We start from the raw sequence: 22,337 nt of genomic DNA on the forward strand, positions 1-22,337 counted from the left end.
TTTTGACCTAAAGGTAAGTCCTATATATTCAGTATATGCTAAAGCAAAATAACAGTTGTGTGGTTCAACATTTTATTAATTGATCACATGCAATCTAATGCATAGCCCCCCCCCCCCTCAAAAAAAAGTTAGTCCGCTCACAATGTAATACACATTTTCTGTCCACACCCTGATTATTCAAAACGCACACAACTATCCTCACATTTCTATATTGTTGACAGAGTAGTAGTAGACAAAGAAAAGTCCCCTGAGAACTGGAATTATTGGGGAGCAAATGTCACCGGAAAATGTTGTCATTGCTGGTGGTGACCAATATGGCAGCCTCCATTTTGCTGAGTCACATCTCACAGGGTCCTTCTAAAAAAAATATTCAATATGGGCCCAATTCCGACCCGAGTTAAGCGTGCTTAAATGGAACGTAGTAATTCCATTTTTATGCACTTTTCTCTATGCTTATTCTGACCTTGAACTTAAGCATGAGAATAGCATGCTGTTCACCTGCTATTTGTTTTGGGTGGAGATCAAATAAATGATGGTGTGTCAACAGATGCTGTATTCTGACCTTGACTTAATTCCCTAATAATTCTTCCACCTTTTCATATTCATTATTTCCTCATAAGGTCTAGCGAACCTACCGGTTTCAAGTGGAAAAAGCATTACTTTATTTTTTCCAATAGAAATAACACCATTCTTCATGCACTGTCATTTACAACTTGATAAGCGCTAGTTAAATGTGTAATCTGTCTGGATAAGCAAACTATAAATATAAATTACACTTGTTTAAGATATATTTTACCTTCCAATTGCTGGAGACATGTGAAACCAGTCATATATGGCTTCAAACTGAAGCATATCAACTTTCTCAAAGTAAAGTTTATGAAAGGCCGTGCTATTATGCAAAATTTAAATTGCACAGCCTTTTAACTCATAGCTGGGCACTCGGATGTCTTAATTATAGGCTACCACGACTTTCTGTTTCCTATTTCTATCATGTTAAATATTAGCCACTATCAGTATTGACCGTCAGTAGGCTTAATAACACACATATTTAACTGCCAGTTTACTGTTAGTTCCCTTCAGTTGGTATAGCATACATTATCATTCCATTTAATGACATCGTTTTGTTTACCTGCATTTGCTTCCTCTGTAAACGCTGTCATGGCCATGTGGTTGTTGCTGAGGATCATTAGTAACAGTTAGGCTAATTAAATCGTTATGGAGCGGAGTGCAGACCACGCATTAACAGTTTGAAGCCTACGCATGGCGCAATACTCGGCTGTCATCACACAGTACCATGGCTAGTGCAGGCAACAGACGAGGGTATAGTCTACTATTGTACACTATTCTCCCTATTATAATTCAATGTACACTAATCTTCCAACATTACCATGGGTTAAATAGCAATGTGGCAATTTTCTGAATGAATCAAACCACTCTCTTCTTTTCCGCGTAAAAGCTCTCCAAACCTGTTTTTATGATTTCATAAATACTTTCCTAACCCTAAATAATCTACAAGATCAGAGTATTTTTTGAATCTACCAAATGGTGCTGAAACAGAGAATGATATGCATATATTTAGATGGCTTTCTTTCATTGATCACTAATATTCAATATATTCTATTGAGTCTGTCAACAAAATACTAACTAAAAGTTACACTATATTTAAAGAGATGGCTTAAGATAAATGCACTGAAAACTCTATTGAATGACAAGGGAAGCATGCCTGTAAAGCCCTTTACGTACCTTCATAAGGTAAGTCTGAATACTAACTACTGAGAAGTGTGTAGGAAAGGCGTGCATAAGAAAGGCATAATTTCTTAAGTCCAAATCGGGCCCTATATAGCCTTTAATCAAAAGTAGTGCACTATATAGGAGATAGGGTGCCATTACAGACACAACCATGCACTGTTCAGCTGGGAGCCATGCGTTCCAGAATGTGGGGGTGTAGATGGAATGTCCTCCCAGTCTTCGTTTGGGCAGAGTTGTGTGCATGCTGTATTAGAACTGTAGCTGAATGGGTTGGACTTGGTATGAGTCAAAGTCCTCGAGGGTTGTATCTAAAGGGAGAGGGAGAGATGATAAGTCGATATGGAATCCTTGCATGGCAAGTCTACAATACAATACCAATCATCCAACGGACCAATATAATTAAGACTCAGACTTCTCTCTCTAAAGCCTCAAACTAGTCGTATGTGTACCGAGTGGTCATTTAAATGCAGTCTACTGTATATACTGTATGCCTTCAGAAAGTATTCATACCCCTTGACTTATTCCACATTTTGTTTTTCAAAATGGATTAGATTTTTTTTCTCTCAGCAAATTTAGTGAAAATTAAATACAGAAATATCTCACTTAAATATTTACACCCTGTTGATATGACACTATAAATTGAGTTCAGTTGCATCTAATTTTCATACACCATCGCTGATGTCACTACAACTTGATTGGAGTCCACCCATGGCCAATTCAAGTGTTTGGACATGATTTAGAGAGAAACACACTTGTCTATATAAAAAGGTCCCACAGTTTACAGTGCAAGTCAGAGCAGAAACTATAACATGAAATCCAAGGAACAAGATCCAAGATCCAAAATCCAAGATGAGGCATATACCTTATCTGGAGAAGGGTATGAAACTATTTCTAGAGTGTTAAAAGTTTTCTAAAGCACAGTGGTCTCCATATGGAACTACCCAGACTGCCTAGAGCTGGCCATCTGACCAAACTCAGCAACTGGGCAAGAAGGACCTTGGTCAGGTAGGTGAACAAGAACCCAATGACTACTCTGACAGAACTACAGAGTTCCTTGGCTGAAATGGGAGAACCTGCCAGAAGGGAGCCAATCTGAACTTCATGGGAGAGTGGCCAGACGGAAGCCACACATGACAGCATGCCTGGATCTTGCATAAAGGCACATGAAAGAGATCATAATTCAAAGGATTCTGTGGTCTGATGAGACACATTTCTTTGGCCTGAATGCAAAGTGCCATGTCTGGAGAACCAGGCAAAGCTCATAACCCATCTAACACCATCCCTACCGTGAAGCATGGTGGTGGCAGCATCATGCTATGGGGATGCCTTTCAACGTCAGGGACTGGGAGATTGGTAAGGATTGACGGAACAGTGAGTGGAGCGAAATACAGGCAAATCCTTAATGAGAACCCACTTCAGACAGTGGAGGCTCCTCAGAGGAGGACCATCCTCACAGAATTTCATAAAAATAGTGAAACAAAGACACTAAATATATTCACGTCACCAAATAATTGATTAAAACACATTGTTTTGCAATGAAGGCCTACAACACTCTAGGGTAGCATCATGGTGTAGCCGGAAGACAGGTAATGTCCATCCTCCTCTGGGTACATTGACTTCAATACAAAACCTAGGTGGTTCTCACCCCCTTCCATAGACTTACACCATAATTATGTCAACTTCCAGAGGACGTCCTCTAGCTCTTATGGAATGAACTGACATGTTGTCCACCCAATCAAAGGATCAGTGAATAAATCTATACTGAAAAAATATATAAATGCAACATGCAACAATTTCAACGATTTTACTGAGTTACAGGTCATATAGGCAAAACAGTCCATTTAAATAAATGCATTAGGCTCTAATTTATGGATTTCACATGTATGGGCAGGGGTGCAGCCATGGGTGGGCCTGGGAGGGCATATACCAAACCACCTGAGAGACAGGCCCACTCACTGGGGAGTCAGACCCAGCCAATCAGAATGAGTTTTTCCCCACAAAAGTTTTTTTTAAATTCAGACATAAATACTCATCAGCTGTCCAGGTGGCTGGACTCAGACGAGTCCGCAGGTGAAGAAGCCGGGTGTGAAGGTCCTGGGCTGGCGTGGTTACACGGGCTCTGTGGTTGTGAGGCCGGTTGGGCATACTGCCTAATTCTCTAAAACTAACATTCAATTAACATTCAATTCTCTGGCAACAGCTCTAGTGGACATTCCTGCAGTCATATAGAGTGGCCTTTTATTGTCCCCAGCACAAGGTGCACCTGTGTAATGATCATGCTGTTTAATCAGCTTCTTGATATGCCACACTTGTCAGGTAGATGGATTATCTTGGCAAAAGAAAAATGCTCACTAACGGATGGAAAGAGAAATTGAGAAATAAGCTTTTTGTTCATATGGAAAATTTCTAGGATCTTTTATTTCAGTTCATGGGACAAACACTACATGTTGCATTTATATTTTTGTTCAGTATAGTACTGAAAACGTAAACTACAGCTAGCTAGCAAAAATGAAAGAGAAGCGAGAGCGAGAAGTAGCTATCTTTCTGCCTTCGGTTGCAACACTCACTACCAAGTTAAAAACTGCCTCTGGAAGCAACGTCTGCCAAAGAACTGTTCGTCGGGAGCTTTATGAAATAGGTTTCCATGGCCGAGCAGCCGCACACAAGCCTAAGAACACCATAAGCAATGCCAAGCGTCGGCTGGAGTAGTGTACAGCTCACTGCCATTGGATCCTGGAGCAGGGAAAATGCGTTCTCTGGAGTGATGAATCACGCTTCACCATCTGGCAGTCTGGCGGATGAATCTGGTAAAACGCTACCTGCCCCAATGCATATTGCCAGCTGTAAAGTTTGATGGAGGAATAATGGTCTGGGGCTGTTTTTCATGGTTTGGGCCCCTTAGTTCCAGTGAAGGGAAATCTTAACGCTACATTGTATTCGATTCTGAGCTTTCAACTTTGTTGTGACAGTTTGGGGAAGGTCCTTTCCTGTTTCAGCATGCCCCCTTGTGCAAAGTGACGTCCATACAGAAATTTTTTGTCGAGATCGGTGTGGAAGACAGCTGATGTGTTGTGAAGGCAAAAAGTGAGAGGTGGAGAGCGCAATCAAAGGGGTGAACTGTGTTTGCGTGATATGGGGTGTATTCATTCCGCCGATTCTTAAATGGCAAGAAACGGGGATAAACATCAGTGGTGTAAAGTACCACTTAAGTCGTTTTTTGGGGTATCTGTACTTCACTTTACTATTTATATTTTTGACAACTTTTACTTTTACTTCACTACATTCCTAAAGAAAATTGCACTTTTTACTCCATACATTTTCCCCGACACCCAAAAGTACTTGTTACATTTTGAATGCTCAACAGGGCAGGAAAATGGTCCAATTCATTCACTTATCAAGAGAACATTCATGGTCATCCCTACTGCTTCTGATCTGGCAGACTCATTAAACACAAATGCTGTGTTTGTAAATTATGTTGGAGTGTTGGAGTGTGCCCCTGGCTATCCGTAAATAAAAAAGTAAAGGAAATTGTGCTGTCTGGTTTGCTTAAAATAAGGAATCTTTTATTATTTATACTTTTACTGTTGAAACTTAAGTACATTTTAGCAATTCTATTTACTTTAGATACTTAAGTATATTTAAAACCAAATACATTTAGATTTTTACCTAAGTAGTAATTTACTGGGTGACTTTCACTTTTACTTGAGTCATTTCCTATTAAGGTTTCTTTACTTTTACTCAAGTATGACAATTGAGTACTTTTTACACCACTGATAACCATACCTGAATTTGTCCAATAGAAACTATCGTTTGCATCTTTTGGACTAATGATTACACCCTAGATCAGCTAGATGCAGGCAAGATTGTGCGAGGCAGTATTGAATTTGTCAATGTCTGTCACCTTGATTACTCAAATTTCTCTCCACCTGTGCACCTACAGTGGGGCAAAAAAATATTTAGTCAGCCACCAATTGTGCAAGTTATCCCACTTAAAAAGATGAGAGACCTGTAAAAGACAAAATGAGAAGAAAAAAATCCAGAAAATCACATTGTAGGATTTTTTATGAATTTATTTGCAAATTATGGTGGAAAATAAGTATTTGGTCACCTACAAACAAGCAAGATTTCTGGCTCTCACAGACCTGTAACTTCTTCTTTAAGAGGCTCCTCTGTCTCCCACTCGTTACCTGTATTAATGGCACCTGTTTGAACTTGTTATCAGTATAAATGACACCTGTCTACAACCTCAAACAGTCACACTCCAAACTCCACTATGGCCAAGACCAAAGAGCTGTCAAAGGACACCAGAAACAAAACTGTAGACCTGCACCAGGCTGGGAAGACTGAATCTGCAATAGGTATGCAGCTTGGTTTGAAGAAATCAACTGTGGGAGCAATTATTAGGAAATGGAAGACATACAAGACCACTGATAATCTCCCTCGATCTGGGGCTCCACGCAAGATCTCACCCCGTGGGGTCAAAATGATCACAAGAACGGTGAGCAAAAATCCCAGAACGACACGGGGAGACCTAGTGAATGACCTGCAGAGAGCTGGGACCAAAGTAACAAAGCTTACCATCAGTAACACACTACGTGTCCAGGGACTCAAATCCTGCAGTGCCAGATGTGTCCCCTTGCTTAAGCCAGTACATGTCCAGACCCATCTGAGGTTTGCTAGAGAGCATTTGGATGATAAATTCATTAAAAATCCTACAATGTGATTTTCTGGATTTTTTTTCCCTCATTTTGTCTGTCATAGTTGAAGTGTACCTATGATGAAAATTACAGGCCTCTCATCTTTTTAAGTGGGAGAACTTGCACAATTGGTGGCTGACAATACTTTTTTGCCCCACTGTATGTTGTAAACTTTAATTCATAGGCTAGGTTGTAGTAACCTCATGATGGGTATAGGGAAAATCTGAGTATCATGTAGTAACCTAAACCTATCGATGTTCTATTGAGCTGGGCGAATGGAATATGAATGACAGTCATCCAATATCCTGTAATAGAAATAAGGCCATGCTCATGGAAAAAAAGAATCATCCTCCCTCATCTTAAATGACGCCGACGGTCACAGAGTGCAAACAAGCTTTGACTGTGACGAAGATTTACAAGCATATAGCCAAAGCACCGCTGGAATGGCTTCAGAACAAGAATCTGAATGCCCTTGAGTGGCACAGCCAAAGCCCAGACTTGAATCCCATTGAAAATATGTGGAAAGAATTGAAGGTTGCTGTACACCGCCGCTCTCCACGCCGCCAAACGTCCTTCTACAAAGTATTGACTCAGGGGTGTGAATACTTAAGTAAATTAAATATTTCTGTATTTAATTTTCAATTAAAAAAAAGACATCTACAAACATAATTTCACTTCGTCATTATGGGATATTGTGTGTAGATAGGGGAGGGGAAAAAATATATTTAATCCATTATGAATTCAGGCTGTAACACAGCAATATGTGGAATAAGTCAATGGGGTATGAGTACTTTCCGAAGGCACTGTAAATGCAGCCACAGTGTCACTTAATGACAATGAGAATGGATAGAAGCAGGCACAAAACACAAGTAAATGTAGATCCTCTTTTGCCAGAGAGCAGTATCATCCATTTCTCAATACAGGAATTCTATTATCAGGATGCTGCAATGCAATACTTATCTAATTGATTCCCTAAGGTCCCCATCCTCCTCTACTTCCTGCTTGTGAGAAGGGTATTCTAATAAGGGGGGTGGGGTTGTCATTAGTGTGCTGCTCACCATTGCAGCGATAGCGTAGGTTAGCCCAGATTATGTTCTCCTGGGAGAAGCAGAAGACACCCAGTCTGCCTCCTCTCATGGTGGTGTCTATGATGATACCTGTGTCTGCCACTATCTGAGGACCCTCAAAGAAACGCACTCTGAACATGACACACACATGCATAGAGCGAGACCAGTTAGGAATACCAAAATATGACAAAGGTTGCGTTTACACAGGTAGTTCAATTCTGATCTTTTAACCAATCAAATCAGATCTTTTGCCAATCATTTTGCCAAAGATCAGAATTAGGCTGCCTGTGTTAATGCAGCCAAAATAAGACCATCTCCAACCCGAATAGTTGTGTCACGACTGGATGATGTAACCTATTGTGGTAAAGAATACAATATGGTTAGTATGATGTATGTATGATGATGATGATGTATGATGATAAGAGAAAACATGCACGATAGTAATTTCATGTTGTTCAAGTTCAACAGTATGTGGTCGCATATGTCAGTCCAATCAGTTGCACACATAATGCCACAAATTGTCATTTAAAGGTCCAATGCAGCCGTTTTTACCTCAATAGCAAATAATTTCTGGGTAACAATGAAATACCTTACTGTGATTGTTTTCTGTTAAAATAGTTAAAAAATGAACACAAATGGCTTCTTAGCAAGGAGCAATTTCTCAAACAAGAATTTAGCTAGGACTGTCTGGGAGTGGTTTGAGTGGGGAGGGGAAAACTGGACATTTGCTGTTATTGGCAGAGAGGTTTGGAACTCTCTTCCTTATTGGTCTATTAATTAATTTACCGCATGGTGATGGCACCATGGAAGGTCAAAACTCCCTCCCACTAAAACAGGCAAAAGTTTCAGGCTGTCTTTTCAAAAAGCTTTTACATTAAAATTGTATTATTTAAATTTTCACAGTTTCATTCCAACCTCATAGTGTGGAACTATATATAAAATATAGGAAATCACATTTTTGACTGCACTGGGCCTTTAATGTATTATGAAAGGAGAAGGTCACACCATCGTTGGCAAACTGCACCAAAAGCCATCAGACGCCTACGAGGTGTGTCTGATAGCAGCGCACTACCTGATGTAGCCATCTTGGGGCCTGTGTTGCAAGAACCAGCGGTAGGAAGTCTTGTCCTTCCAGCCCACGTTGCGGACGTCTTTCCACAGCAGCTTCACCTGGTCACTGGTGTCGCCAGTGTGCCACAGGGAGTTGCGTAGATTCTCCCCTGGTCCCGTGTTGGACTTCACAGCCTAGTCGACAACACAATTGCACAGGCAGCACTTTTACAGAACAGTAGATCTCTTCCAATGTATCAATCTGGGCAGGTGTATTTATATTTCAACTCAAAATGTATCTATTTTCCGTTGAGCTGTTTTTAGTCCAGGGGTAAACTTATATTAGGTAACTGGCCCTATGAGTATTACTTAGAAAGGGCTAGTTGTGTGTAGGTCAGTCTATTAATAGAGTAGTGGCATGTTTGCATGAATTTGAACAGATGTGTATAGGATCTTAATTTGATCACCCTGTAGTTGGAGGAATTCAAGGTTTAAAAAGGCTTCTAGAGTTTGCAATTTCCATTTAACATTTTAGACTTGATTTGCCCTAACAAAAAATGTAAAGTCATACAAAAATGTCCATTAATTATAATAAAAAATGAATAAATATTTTCTGGGTAACAATTAAGTATCTTACTGTGGTTGTTTTAAATTAAAACGTCAAAAAGAAGGGAAAAAAATGCTTCTTAACAAAGAGCAATTTCTCAATCAAAGAATTTTGCTAGGACTGTCTGGGAGTGATTTGAGTGGGGAGGGGAAAACTGAAAATTTGCTATAATTGTAATAGAAAAAACAGAAAAATATGATATATTAAAACGTTGTGTTTATTGTACGTCTGATTAAATCACCATAGGAGCATATCAGAGTTGCGGATGTTCCATCCCAGTTATGTTGAACCAACGTGGAATAGACGTTGAATTGACGTCTGTGCCCAGTGTTTTTTTTTCTTCCATGAATTATAATCCACACAATAACTCACATTTCCAGTTGCTGCAGGATTATTTTCCTGCCGTGAGAACACAAGTGACTTTTACGACATGACTAGATAATAGTCATATAAGATGTGCATATAGGATTTTCTGTACCTTCAGTTGGATCCCTGGTTCTGCCACAGCTCTGAATGGATTGGCTTGCCAATAGATTTGCTCAACCTGTTTCCACATCACCACGTAGAAGGAGGAAGAGTCCTGGTAGCCAAAGATGAACCCTGCATAGTCGTCGTCCGTTACGGTATTCACATGGAAAGTCCCTTCGAAGTCAACACCGTTGAAAGCTGTGTAACCTTGAAGGAATGGCGTGAGTTTGGGTTAGGACGCGTTTGAGAACGTCATGTACAACTCGGTTTATTGAATGAATCCGACTTGAGACAGCGTGATTGTTGCTCTTACCAACAGCCAGTCCAGGGTCACTGTTCATAGTTTGGACGATCTCTCTTCCCTGTGGAAGATTATAGAACTTAAGCAGTTAACATGTCTCTTCCCACTGGTGACACATTGGATGAATCAACGTTGTTTCCACCTCATTTCAACGATATTACGTCGAACCAACGTGGAATAGACGTTGAACTGACGTCTATTCCCAGTAGGTTGGCACTGATTTGTATCTACTGTAACACCCTTGGACTTATTGTATAAGATTTAATGCATGCATCAATACAGATCAATACTTTTATTGCTGATAATTTTCCTGCATGGCAGGAAATGCAAACTTGAAGTCTATTTGAGTTTTAAAAAGGCTTCTAACATTTAGAATTTCCACTTAGAAATTTCAGACTTGATTTGACCTAACAAAAATGTATCAACCCCTACAAAAATTGTTACAGGATTGTTATCCTATTATAACAAACTGGCTGAAACTATGATCCAACATCTGCATACACATACCTGATCGAGCACCACCCAGTTAGGGTCTATCTGTGCGTCTCCCTCTGGGTCCAGCACCACTGTCTGGTAGGCCCTGAAGTCTGTGAGAGTGACCTCGGCGTTCTCCGGGCACACATCGATGCTGTCGATGATGGTGTCGTTGTCAAAGTCGTTCTCACACACATTCCCAACACCATCACCTGTAACAAGGAGATTGACGCAATATGTGACTTTTAAGTCACTGGACAATATTACTGTCAACATTACACGGATATTTTGGAGAACTTTGTGGAAACTAGACTGAAAAAGTGCTGAACTCACCGTCAGAGTCCTCCTGCAGAGGGTTGGGAATGAGGCGACAGTTGTCCGGTCCTGGGGGCAGAAGGTCAGGAATACCATCATCATCATCATCATCGTCACACTCGTCCCCCAGGCCGTCCTTGTCCGTGTCCAGCTGGGAGCTGTTGATGACTGCAGGGCAGTTGTCCTGAGAGTCCTGGTGACCGTCACCATCACTGAGAACAGTAGAGAAAAACACAAGGAGACCATTTTACAGTTCTCCCCACTGTTGTGGGATTCTGAAAGTTGATGTGTCAAACCAAAGTCATTACATAACATATCAAATAAGTAATGGTTTACTAATAGATTGGAACGCCACGCACAGGTCGACACTGGTTAAAGGCAGGGAGGTAACAAGAACACTAGTAACACTGCTTTACCTGTCCTTATTGGTGTCACAAGGGTCTCCGATCAAATCGTTGTCCATATCCAACTGTATCAAACACAAAAAATATCACTCGAACATCGACATAGTTTGTCATTCTGGTAGAACATGCAGTAATGACTAGGATTAATACAAGTACAGCTAAACATGGAAATCAGAAACCAGACCTGGTCAGGGTTTTGAACATAGGGGCAACTGTCACAAGCATCTCCGACTTTGTCCCCATCTCGATCCTTCTGGTTAGCATTGGGAACCCTTTTGCAGTTGTCCAGATTATTGGGGATTCCTAGAAGGAGGTAACAGTAGTTGACATGTCAATTGACATGAATGACCGCAATGGCAGAATTAGGCTTGTCACGGTCAAAACCTCGACATGCATACTTACTGTCGCCATCAATGTCTTCGTCACATTCGTCACCCAGTCTATCAACATCAGTGTCTTTCTGGTCGTTGTTTTTGATCATACGGCAGTTGTCACAGGCGTCTCCAAAGTCGTCTTCGTCCACATTTCTTTGGTTGACATTTGGTACCAGCACACAGTTGTCCTACCAAAGAGGCATCAGAGCCTGTCTTTACACTAAGATACAAAATCAGTGTAAAGACCTGTCGTAAACATGACACAGCAAAAAATCAGTTGCTGGAGAAAGAGATCAGTAACCTGTGTATTTAGGATTCCATCGCCATCTGCATCCTCATCACAGGCATCTCCTTTGCCATCCTTGTCTACATCCTCTTGACCCGAGTTGGGTACTGTTAGACAGTTATCCTAAAAGTATGTATTTAAAGCACATGACAATGACTTAGTTTTTCCACTTTATTTTCCCTTTGCGTTCCAAATAGTATAGTCGTGGACTTCCATAGCCTTTTCAATGACATTCAAGTTTATTACCTTGGCACAGTTCCTCTCGGTGCATTCCAGTTTCTCATCAGGGAAGCCATCAATGTCAATGTCAGAGCTGCAGAAGTAGCCATTGCCAGCCCATCCCACCCCACACTGTGAATCAGGATCAAGTCAAAGTTATGGACTGTACTGTATTGAATATGGAATGTCAATTTGCATTCAATTCCATTTCAGCTACAGCAGCTGAATCAATAACGAGCAATCTGTATCCAAAAGAATGCTATAGACAACATGTATAAGGAGTAGTATACATTTAGGCTGTATTCAAATTCATATTGATCCATTGCAACAGAATTGTATCGCATTACCTGACACTCTATTTTCCCATCTCGTTGGACAAGGCACTCTCCGCTGGCATGGCAGGGGTTGAGCTGGCCATTACCACACGCTCTCTCAGGCTTACAGCCCTTGCTCTGATCCCCCACATAGCCTGCCTTACAGGAGCCACACTTAAACGAGCCCTGACAACAACACGCACAACCACAGCAGAAACTTAGTTCCCCCCCTCAAAACCTCAGAGAGGAAAGACCTCTGGATTTCCTAATGAGATATATATTTGAGTGGCATCGACTTTTAATGATACTTACAGGTGTGTTCACACAGTTGGAATTTTCCATACAACCTCCATTCTTGAGTCCTTCGCACTCATTGATGTCCTTACAGATCTGGGTAGGATTCAAATACAAAAGAAAGCCCTAATGCATAAATCTTCCATCTTCAAGCAAAACCTTGCATGTTGCCAGCGAGTCTTTCCATGTAATTTCAGCAAGCCATGATACAAACTATCTCAGATTGTTCTGAAATTCTTTCTGTAGTTACAAACAGATAAGATTTTATCTCAGAAATGTTGCTTAATTGAGTGCATCCAAATTAGCCATTTTAATTTATAAGATTCTGTGTCCAATAATGTCCAATAAATATAGTTCCCAACATCCGATTTGGACCAAACTTTTTCCTAACAGTACGTTAGACATTAGGAATCCCAAAAAATGGTCAACAGTCAATCACTGACCCTCTACACTCCATACCAAGTCCACCCCATCAACCAGTACACAGTATCAGTTCTCTGTTTGACAAGTAGTATTAAACTGTGCATTGCTTCTCCATACTATGTAATGTATTCCCTGTGAATCTGGTCATGTTTTTTTCCCCCTGTTCAGAGAAATTAGTAATGTGAAAGTATCAGGTTTTACTACTGCACTGAACAAAAATATAAACGTGACATGTAAGGTGTGTGTCCCATGTTTCATGAGCTGAAAAATAAGATCCCAGAAATGTTCCATACGCACAAATAGGTTATTTCTCTCAAATGTTGTGCACAAATTTATGTACATCCCTGTTAGTGAGCATTTCTCCTTTGCCAAGAGAATCCATCCACCTGACAGGTGCTGCATATCAAGAAGATAATTAAACAGCATGATCATTACACAGGTGCATCTTGTGCTGGGGACAGTAAAAGGCCACTCTATAATGTGCAGTTTTGTTACGCAACACAATGCCACAGATGTCTCAAGTTTTGAGGGAGCGTGCAATTGGCAAGCTGACTGCAGGTCAGAGCTGTAGCCAGAGAATTGAATGTTCATTTATCTTCCATAAGTCATCTCCAATGTCGTTTTAGAGAATTTGGTGGTATGTCCAACCGGCCTCACAACCGCAGAGCCCGTATAACCACGCCAGCCCAGGAAATCAAAATCTGGATTCTTCACTTGCGGGATCATCTGAGACCAGCCACACGGACAGCTGATGAAACTGTGAATTTCTGCTCAGACTGTCTGAAACTGCCTCAGGGAATCTGACCTGCGTGCTCTTCACGGATTAATCCCAGTTTCAACTGTACTGGGCAGATGGCGTTGTGTGGGTGAGCGGTTTGCTGATGTCAACGTTGTGAATAGAGTGCCCCACAGTGGAGGTGGGGTTATGGTATGGGCAGGCATAAGCTATGGACAACGAACACAATAGCATTTTATCGATGGCAATTTGAATGTACAGAGATACCGTGACGAGATCCTGAGGCTCATTGTCATGCCATTCATCCGCCATCACCTAATGTTTCAGCATGATAATGCACAGCTCAATGTCGCAAGGATCTGTACACAATACCCAGAAGCTGAAAATGTCCCAGTTTTTCCATGGCCTGCATAGTCACCAGACATGTCACCGATTGAGCATGTTTGAGATTCTCAGGATCGACGTGTACGACAGCGTGTTCCAGTTCCCGCCAATATCCAGCAACTTCGCACAGCCATTGAAGAGGAGTGGGACAACATTCCACAGGCCACAATCAACAGCCTGATCAAGACCATTGGTTACATCAGTTCCATGTTATGGTCTCTAATGAACTTCAATAGTAAATCTCCAAAACACACACTTTATAGTGTATTGCAGTTGTAATGGTATTGGATTGCTTTGGGTTCAATGTTGAATGTCACTAATCACAAATCACATGTAGAAATGTTTCCTGATCATTTTCAAAAACAGGCTGCCATGCAATTCAGTATTTTATTAGGGTTGTCACAATATTTTAATCCCTAGCCAAGTTCTCCATTATACAGTAGTTTTGGGCTTGTAGGAAAAGTCTTCATATGAGAATTGCATAGGAATTGCCCTCTCAAAGAGCTGCCACTTGTTGGACTATTCAAGGAGAGTTGGTTTGAGGACTGACTTGAATTGTGAGGATGACCACACACTTTTCGTAATGAGACAAATCTATTGGTTTTCTACCCAAAGTTGCAAAGGAAATGTTTTGATCTATTTAATAAACACAAGAGACTGAATGTGGTGGTAGAGCAGGAACAGAGGCATCTAGTGGTCAAAACCTGGTACTTTCACACTACTTTATGGTAAATAATGCAAGTGACTTCATTGACTAATTTCTCTGAACAGGGGAAAAAAACATCACCAGATTCACAGCGAAAACATTTACATAGTATGGAGAAGCAGAACTCCAAGCCACAGCTTCATACTACTTGTTAAAAATAGAGAACTGATACTGTACACTGGTTGTTGAGGTGGGATTGGTGTGGGGGGGTGTTGAGTACTATTTTTATTACATTTTTATTAAATACCTGAATCCTATAAATCAAAATGGCCAATTTGGGTGCAATCAATTAGCTTAATTTCGCAGAGATAAAATTATATTTCAAGAAAATGTATGTTTCAGGAATGCTAATTGTATCTGTTACTAATTACCTAAACGATTTCAGAACAATCTGAGATGGCGGGTGTCAAAATCCTCTTTCTTGTGTTTTTGAGGTGGAAAGGCCCCAAAGCCAAACTCATAAGCTTCAAAATTGCTACCTGTTTGTTGTTAGTGGCGTAGGAGAGGCCTATTCCCTGCACCCGGGGGCCGGTGTAGCCAGTGGGACAGGGGCCACAGCGGAACCCTGGAGAGGTGTTGATGCAGCGCACACCCATGTGGCAGGGCTTCACGACACACTACACACACAGGAGGAGAGCGGAGAGAGGGCAGTAATGTACATGTTCAATATTGGAATTGGAATTTGCTATTTGCTATTGAGATAATCTAACAGTTGATTTAAAGAGTGACTGCCTTTTAAAAGCAACAAATCCATTTGAAAATGGCCTATGTGGCAGCAATATGAGCCAGAAACAGTTATTCTAGTGTCAAAATACACAGTGTAAATAGGATAATTTGGTCATAAAGTCAGTCTCCTCTAAAACTGAGTTTTAGGAACATCCGTGCATCACAACGGATAAATTAAGGTTGTGTTTTCATTTTACAGTGTCCATTTCCCCACTAACATGGGGTGAACAGCTGCAGTGATTGCTGTTAATCCAATAGCATAGACAGTGAGACAGACCTTCCCAGCAGCTCCGACTTCGTTTACATAAGAAAACGTGTTTTTTTTAGCTTGAGAAATACTGCACCAAACACCTTAGTTAGATGTAAAATTGCACAACTGAAACATCCTCTGCAAAAACATCAAGATTAATTCAAGATTTCTTGAGTTATTTTACAATTATTCTGGGGATTTTGAGGAAGTTAAATAGGCTTCCGAATTTACAGTGTGTCATGAGGGACAAACATCCTTAACCAAACGTGGAATCGTCAGGAAACACACCGGCAAGACTGAAATCTAGGTTTTCAAATGAGCAACAGGAAAGCACACATGCCAATCCGGGTGTTCAGAGGCTCTTTAAAAACCTACCAATATACACAATAGTAACACGTACTGTGTAAATTATCGTATTTCAGTTTAGACCCACTACAGCAGTTTCCCCAGTGGCAGTGCGGGTGTTTTTATTTGGCCCCCCAAGTTTATTTGGCCTCCCTGAGCAAAAACAAATAATTATGTTGTATTATTTGGGGGGAATTTTCGTTGTTGGACATAAAACACTGTAAAAACATCAGGAAATCAACTCAAAGTTATTTTAATTTTGGAACTCTGTTCCCGAAGTAATCCCACTCATAATAGAAAGATGTGATTGCAGGAATACAAATGTCAGCAAGGTTTGAAATGATTATGATTTAGTCAAATATTATATCTGTTTGGGCTTATGTTCCTGCCCCCCATCCATCCACTCAAGTTCAGGGTTTCCCAATGTCAGTCCATGGGACCCGAAGGGGTGCACGTTTTGTTTTTTGCCCTAGCCAAACACTAGCACTTGACTCCTGAGTGGCGCAGTGGTCTAAGACACTGCATCTCAGTGCAAGAGGCATCAAAGCAGTACCTGGTTTGAATCCTGCTGTCATTGTAAGTAAGAATTTGTTCTTAACTGACTTGCCTAGTTAAATAAAAAATGTAAAAAAAATACACAGCTGATTCAAATAATAAACTAATCATCAAGCTTTGAATTTGAATCAGCTGTTTAGTGTTAGGGCAAAAACCAAAACGTGCATCCCAAGGACCGAGTTTGGGAAACACTGATAAAGTTGATGATCCCTGCACTACAGAATACTACGTGACATTTTTGGGATCCTGTCCTACCTCATCCACATGTGTGCAGTGGGTACCATTAACCTCCATGCCCTCAGGGCAGGGGCCACACTTGATGCCCCCGGCGGTCTCAATGCACGTTACTCCCATGTGGCAGGGGTTAGGGTCACAGGAGGTGCGAGGGGGACCTTGCATGCCTAGGTGGGAGAGGATGATACACCAACCATCAACCAAGTAGACCTGGAGCACTCTCCTGTAAGATGTCTCCATCTACTGCAGGTTATGAAACATGGCATTTTTCTATTTGTTTACATTTCCATTACAGATTCATTTACCATTACATATTCATATGTTTATGTATGCACTGTACATATTTTTTAAAAGTACATGAGAGCACAATGGTATGATTAATGTATCATATTTACATACAATTGAGATAGCAATCATGCTGTTGATATTGATATATGTGTAATGTACAGTAATTTCAGAAAGTATTCACACCCTTTGACTTTTTTCCACCTTTTTCCAGCCTGATTTTAAAATGGATGACATTTAGTTTTAGTCTACACACAATACCCCATAATGTCAAAGTGGAATGATGTTTTTTGAATGTTTTACAAATGAATTAAAAATGAAAAGCTCAAATGTCTTGAGTCAATAAGTATTCAACCCCTTTGCTATGGAAAGGCTAAATAAGCTCAGGAGTAGAAATGTCACGTAATTAGTTGCATGGACTCACTCTGTTTGCTTAACATGATTTTTTTTATGACGACCTCATCTCTGTACCCCACACATACAATTATCTGTAAGGACCCTCAGTCAAGCAGTGAATTTCAAACAAAGATTCAACCACAAAGACCAGGGACATTTTCCAAAGCTTCGTAAAGAAGGGCACCTATTGGTGGATGGGTAAAAAAAAAAAAAAAAAGCAGACATTGAATATATATCCCTTTAAGCATGGTGAAGTCATTAATTACACATTGGATTGATACATCAATACACAGAGTCATTACAAGGATACAGGAGTCCTTCCTAACTCACATGCCATAGAGAAAGGAAACAAATCAGGGATTTCGCCATGAGGCCAATGGAGACTTTAAAATAGTTACGGAGTTAAATGGCTGGGATAGGAGAAAACTGAGGAGGGATGAACAACATTGTAGTTACTCAACAATACTAAACTAATTGACATAGTGGAAAGAAGGAAGCTTGTACAGAACAATATTCCAAAACATGCACCCTGTCCTGGATACAAGTGGTTTGTTTGGGGCAAATCCAATACAACACATTACTGAGTACAACTCTCCATATTTTCAAGCATAATGGTGGCTGCATCAAGCTTGTAATGGTTAAGGACTGGGGAATTTTCAGGATAAAAAATAAACGGAATGGAGCTAAGCACAGGCAAAATTCTAGAGGAAAACCTGGTTCAGTCAGCTTTCCACCAGACACTGGGAGACCAGACACACCTTTCAACAGGACGAAAATCTAAAACACAAGGTCAAATCTCCACTAGTTGCTTACCAAGAAGACGGCGAGTGTTCCTGAGTGGCCAAGTTACAGTTTAGACTTAACTTTATTTGAAAATCTATGGCAAGATCTGAAAATGGTTGTCTAGCAATGCTCAACAACCAATTTGACAGAGCTTGAAGAATTTTGAAAAGAATAATGAACTAATGTTGCACAATCTAGGTATGGAAAGCTCTTAGAGACTTACCCAGATAGACTCACCACTGTAATTGCTGCCAAAGGTGCTTCTACAAAGTATTGATTCAGGGGTGTGAATAGTTACGTGAATTTGATATTTCTTTATTTCATTTTTAATAAATGTGCAAAAATGTCTAAAAACATGTTTATGATGGGTGAGAAAAAAAACATCAAAGCAAAGGGTGGCTACTTTGAAGAATCTAAAATCTAAAATATATTTTGATTTGTTTAGCACTATTTTGGTTACTACATGATTCCATATGTGTTATTTCGTAGTGGTGATGTCTTCACTATTATTCTACAAAGAAGAAAAAAGTTTTTAAAAAGTAAAGAAAAACCCTTGAAGGAGTAGGTGTGTCCAAACTTTTGACTGGTACTGTAATTATATATTAAATATGTACATATTCATGTATGTACTGTTTTAAAAATACAGTAACTTTATTTTGTGCCTCAAAGAGCGCCAGCCTGATTAACAGATACACCACAATGTTTACTGACATTCAACTGGAATATCTATTTCTGCAGGCAGGCCAAGGCTACTCACCACAGGCTTTACACTTTATCACTGTGTTCTTCAGGAAAACAATCTCTTGGATCTGCATGGAGGTACAAATACACTATTAGTTCACGTTATACTGTATGGGACCATTTACATCCTCAATGAAAGTTGCCCTATATGTCCAAACAGTGACTTTACCTGTTGCTTCAGCAGTTCTTTAATCTCAGCCAAGGCTTGATTCGTTCCCTTGATCTGATTAATAATTTCCCCATCTGAGTTTGAAAAAACGTTTCACAGCGCTTTATTAGCGATGGATGTGCACACACAGCTATGTTTGTTTCATACATTAGCAATGGACAGATCATCTTTGAAAACATACTCCCACATGTATTCCTATTCCAGCACATTCTGTTTCAACCAAAGTCAAAATAACTCAAAGTCAGTAGACAGAATAGCAATTTCAGGTAAATGGGGTGTTATCATCATAGGTTGCCAAGATAAACTGAAACTAATGTCAACCTCATGTTGAAACTGAACGTCAGGCAGGTCACACAGCTCCTGCTCGTACCTCATTACTCTTCCTGTGACATTGTCTTGGATGCACATCTGTGGCTGACGCAAGTCATCAGTATGCAATGTGTTGGGGATGCACTATGCAGATGTCCCTTTATAAAACAACATCATCCACGGCCCATTCATCATCTTTACTACCTGCACTACTATCCCCTTGCCACAGGAGCTGGCATTCCAAGACAATCCCTGGGCCTGAATCACATGCATACAGAAATACAGAGACTAAGATGTTGTGGGTTTTGTGCCAAATCGTTTTTCATACCTCTGCAATACCAATTTTCTAAAATATGGGATGATAAAGAATTTATTGAAAGTAAATGTTTTATTTTTCACACTCATTGCAACGTGAAAGGTGTAGAACAGGAGCTTGAAAATAACAGAGCAGCCACAGCCTGTGGTTTGGTTTAACAGTGTCATGGCAACTCAAATCACTTTAAGTCTTAATTTATGGACTCCTGTGGAAGTTAGATTTACAGGCCCTGGGGTCTGGGCCTTTCCAAGGAAGAGGTGTCCCAGATGAATAGGATGCTGGGATAGCCTGGCATGTGGGGCCTGTTGTGGTGCTCCAACGGGAACCTACTAGATGTATTAATTGACCTGATCTATTAAACTCCCCAGGGAGCTGTATTGTGTCAAAGTCTCCTGAGCATGGAGGAGAGGAAGTGTGGTCTTCCCATTAGGAGCTGCAATCTTTTCTGAATGAATTCCAAGCAAACATGCTTCAAAGATACTGGCAAGAAAACACTACCAATGACACTATCAGGGTGATTTAGTTGCATTGCCTGACCGACAAGTCGCTCAACAGCATAAGCTGCCAATTTGTTTTTCAAAGTGTGAAAATGAATCAACCCGTTGGCCATGTAGAGGATAGGACTTACGAATTCAGTTTTGCAAATTGATGATGAATTCATTTATTGTGTTCTATTTCAGGAATATGCTAAATCAAAGTAGTTACATTGAATTGGGATGATTGCAAATAAACTTTCCATTTTAGACTAATATGATCTGACGTGCCATTGACAAGACATTTATGTGACATTTATCACAGGTATAAAATAGCAGATTTCCAAAAAAGTGTTCTCACGCCTCTGAAGTTGGTAGCACAAATGAATTAATAAGCATCAAGAAAGAATTTAGTATTTCATTCATTGTAAACATTTAGATGCATTTATAAGCATTATAAAACATTACAATTCGTATCCATTTATAACATGTCTAATCATTTATAAAGCATTTATTAGAATTGATAAATTACTTATTCATGACACTGTTATCATGCTGTTACCAGACCCACTTGAAATAACTTTGGAATCTCTGCAAACATTTTTGACATGCTATGAAGTTTTTGTTTTTGTTCACTTAAGATACTAAAATATTGATAGACATACCTCTCTGACCAGCTACTAGGTCACTGCTCACACTCAGCGAAATCACCAACACCAGAATCCGCAGCATGCTCTCATTTGACCTTCGACGTCTCTACAGCGAAAGACAGGTAAGTGTATATGAAGTCCGGTGCCACTGTGTAAAGTCTCGTGCGGTTCGACCAGGTCCTTTATCCAAATTCTGCCCTTTGTCTTCAAGAAGAATCAGGGAGGGCTCCTGTAGCAGGGTTAAGACAGTCTGAGAGAGAGTGGGATCTGGCTCCTCTGCTGCCTGCCTTTTTATACATGTCTCCTAGAGTGACATCACCTCCAACCATGGGGTCCTCTGGAAGCCTTCATTTAGGAATGTCCACGTAACACAGAAGTCCATCACTGGCCCAAAAGCATGGTCCTCTTAACTTTGTTTAATGATAATGATGATACACATACAAGGGTTGTCATTTTCTGATTGTAACCAGATTACAACCAACTGGTCGCTATTACAACCAGGTAAAGATATCTCTGTAACACTTGTTCTGGATAGTACATCTATAAATGCTCTACAGACTATCAGTAACATTTCAACTAACTAACTAACTAACTAACTATTAACCCTAACCCTTGCTCTAAACCTAACCTTCAACCTTATCCTAACCCTAATCTTAACCCTTACCCTAACCCTATTTCTAACCCACCCTAACCCTTATTCTAAACCTAACCTTAACCTTAGCAAGCAGTTGTTTGTCAACAAGATAGATTGTTGATCGTATGACTATCTGGACTATCGAAATAAAATGTGACCGATATCTCAACCAGTATATACTGAGTGTACAAACATTAAGAATACCTTCCTAATATTGTGTTCTAACCCCCCACCCCTCCCCCTTTGCCCTCCGAACAGCCTCAATTCATCGGGGCATGGATTCTACAAGGTGTCGAAAACGTTCCACAGGGATGTTGGCCCATGTTGACTCCAACGCTTCCCACAGTTTTGTCAAGTTGTCTGGATGTCCTTTGGGTTGTGGACCATTCTTGATACACCCTGAAAACTCTTTAGCGTTAAAAACCCAGCAGCGTTGCAGTTCTTGACACAAACCGGTGCATCTGGCACTTACTACCATACCTCGTTCAAAGGCACTTGCCCATTAATGCTCTGAATGGTACACATACAGTACATGTACACAATCCATGTCTCAGTTGTCTCAAGGCTTAAAAATCCTGTCTCCTCCCCTTCATCTACAATGAT

At 40.4% G+C, this 22,337-nt stretch overlaps 1 protein-coding gene across 2 annotated transcripts; it reads right to left on the reverse strand.

Annotated features, from left to right (window-relative positions):
* Positions 1-58: 58 nt before the first annotated feature.
* Positions 59-21,411, reverse strand: LOC110524151 (thrombospondin-4). 2 transcript variants are annotated; one of them, XM_021603536.3, is made up of 19 exons: positions 21,116-21,411; positions 19,353-19,426; positions 19,200-19,251; positions 17,000-17,145; positions 15,348-15,485; positions 12,638-12,715; positions 12,359-12,511; positions 12,039-12,143; positions 11,808-11,915; positions 11,535-11,694; positions 11,317-11,435; positions 11,145-11,197; positions 10,747-10,940; positions 10,447-10,625; positions 9,952-10,000; positions 9,649-9,845; positions 8,586-8,758; positions 7,505-7,644; positions 59-2,057 (listed from the first exon to the last, which is right to left on the reverse strand). In XM_021603536.3, exons 1-19 carry the CDS (start codon positions 21,180-21,182, stop codon positions 1,999-2,001), a joined length of 2,244 nt encoding a protein of 747 aa, XP_021459211.3. In that variant the 5' UTR covers positions 21,183-21,411; the 3' UTR covers positions 59-1,998. The 2 variants fall into 2 exon arrangements, with proteins under 2 accessions (XP_021459211.3, XP_036833857.2); XM_036977962.2 differs by lacking the exons at positions 17,000-17,145; positions 19,200-19,251; positions 19,353-19,426; positions 21,116-21,411 and adding an exon at positions 15,872-16,092.
* Positions 21,412-22,337: the final 926 nt, after the last annotated feature.

This window comes from Oncorhynchus mykiss, chromosome 5 (genome assembly GCF_057628025.1).
Source record: "Oncorhynchus mykiss isolate SJ-2025 chromosome 5, ASM5762802v1, whole genome shotgun sequence".
Classification (NCBI taxonomy): domain Eukaryota; kingdom Metazoa; phylum Chordata; class Actinopteri; order Salmoniformes; family Salmonidae; genus Oncorhynchus; species Oncorhynchus mykiss.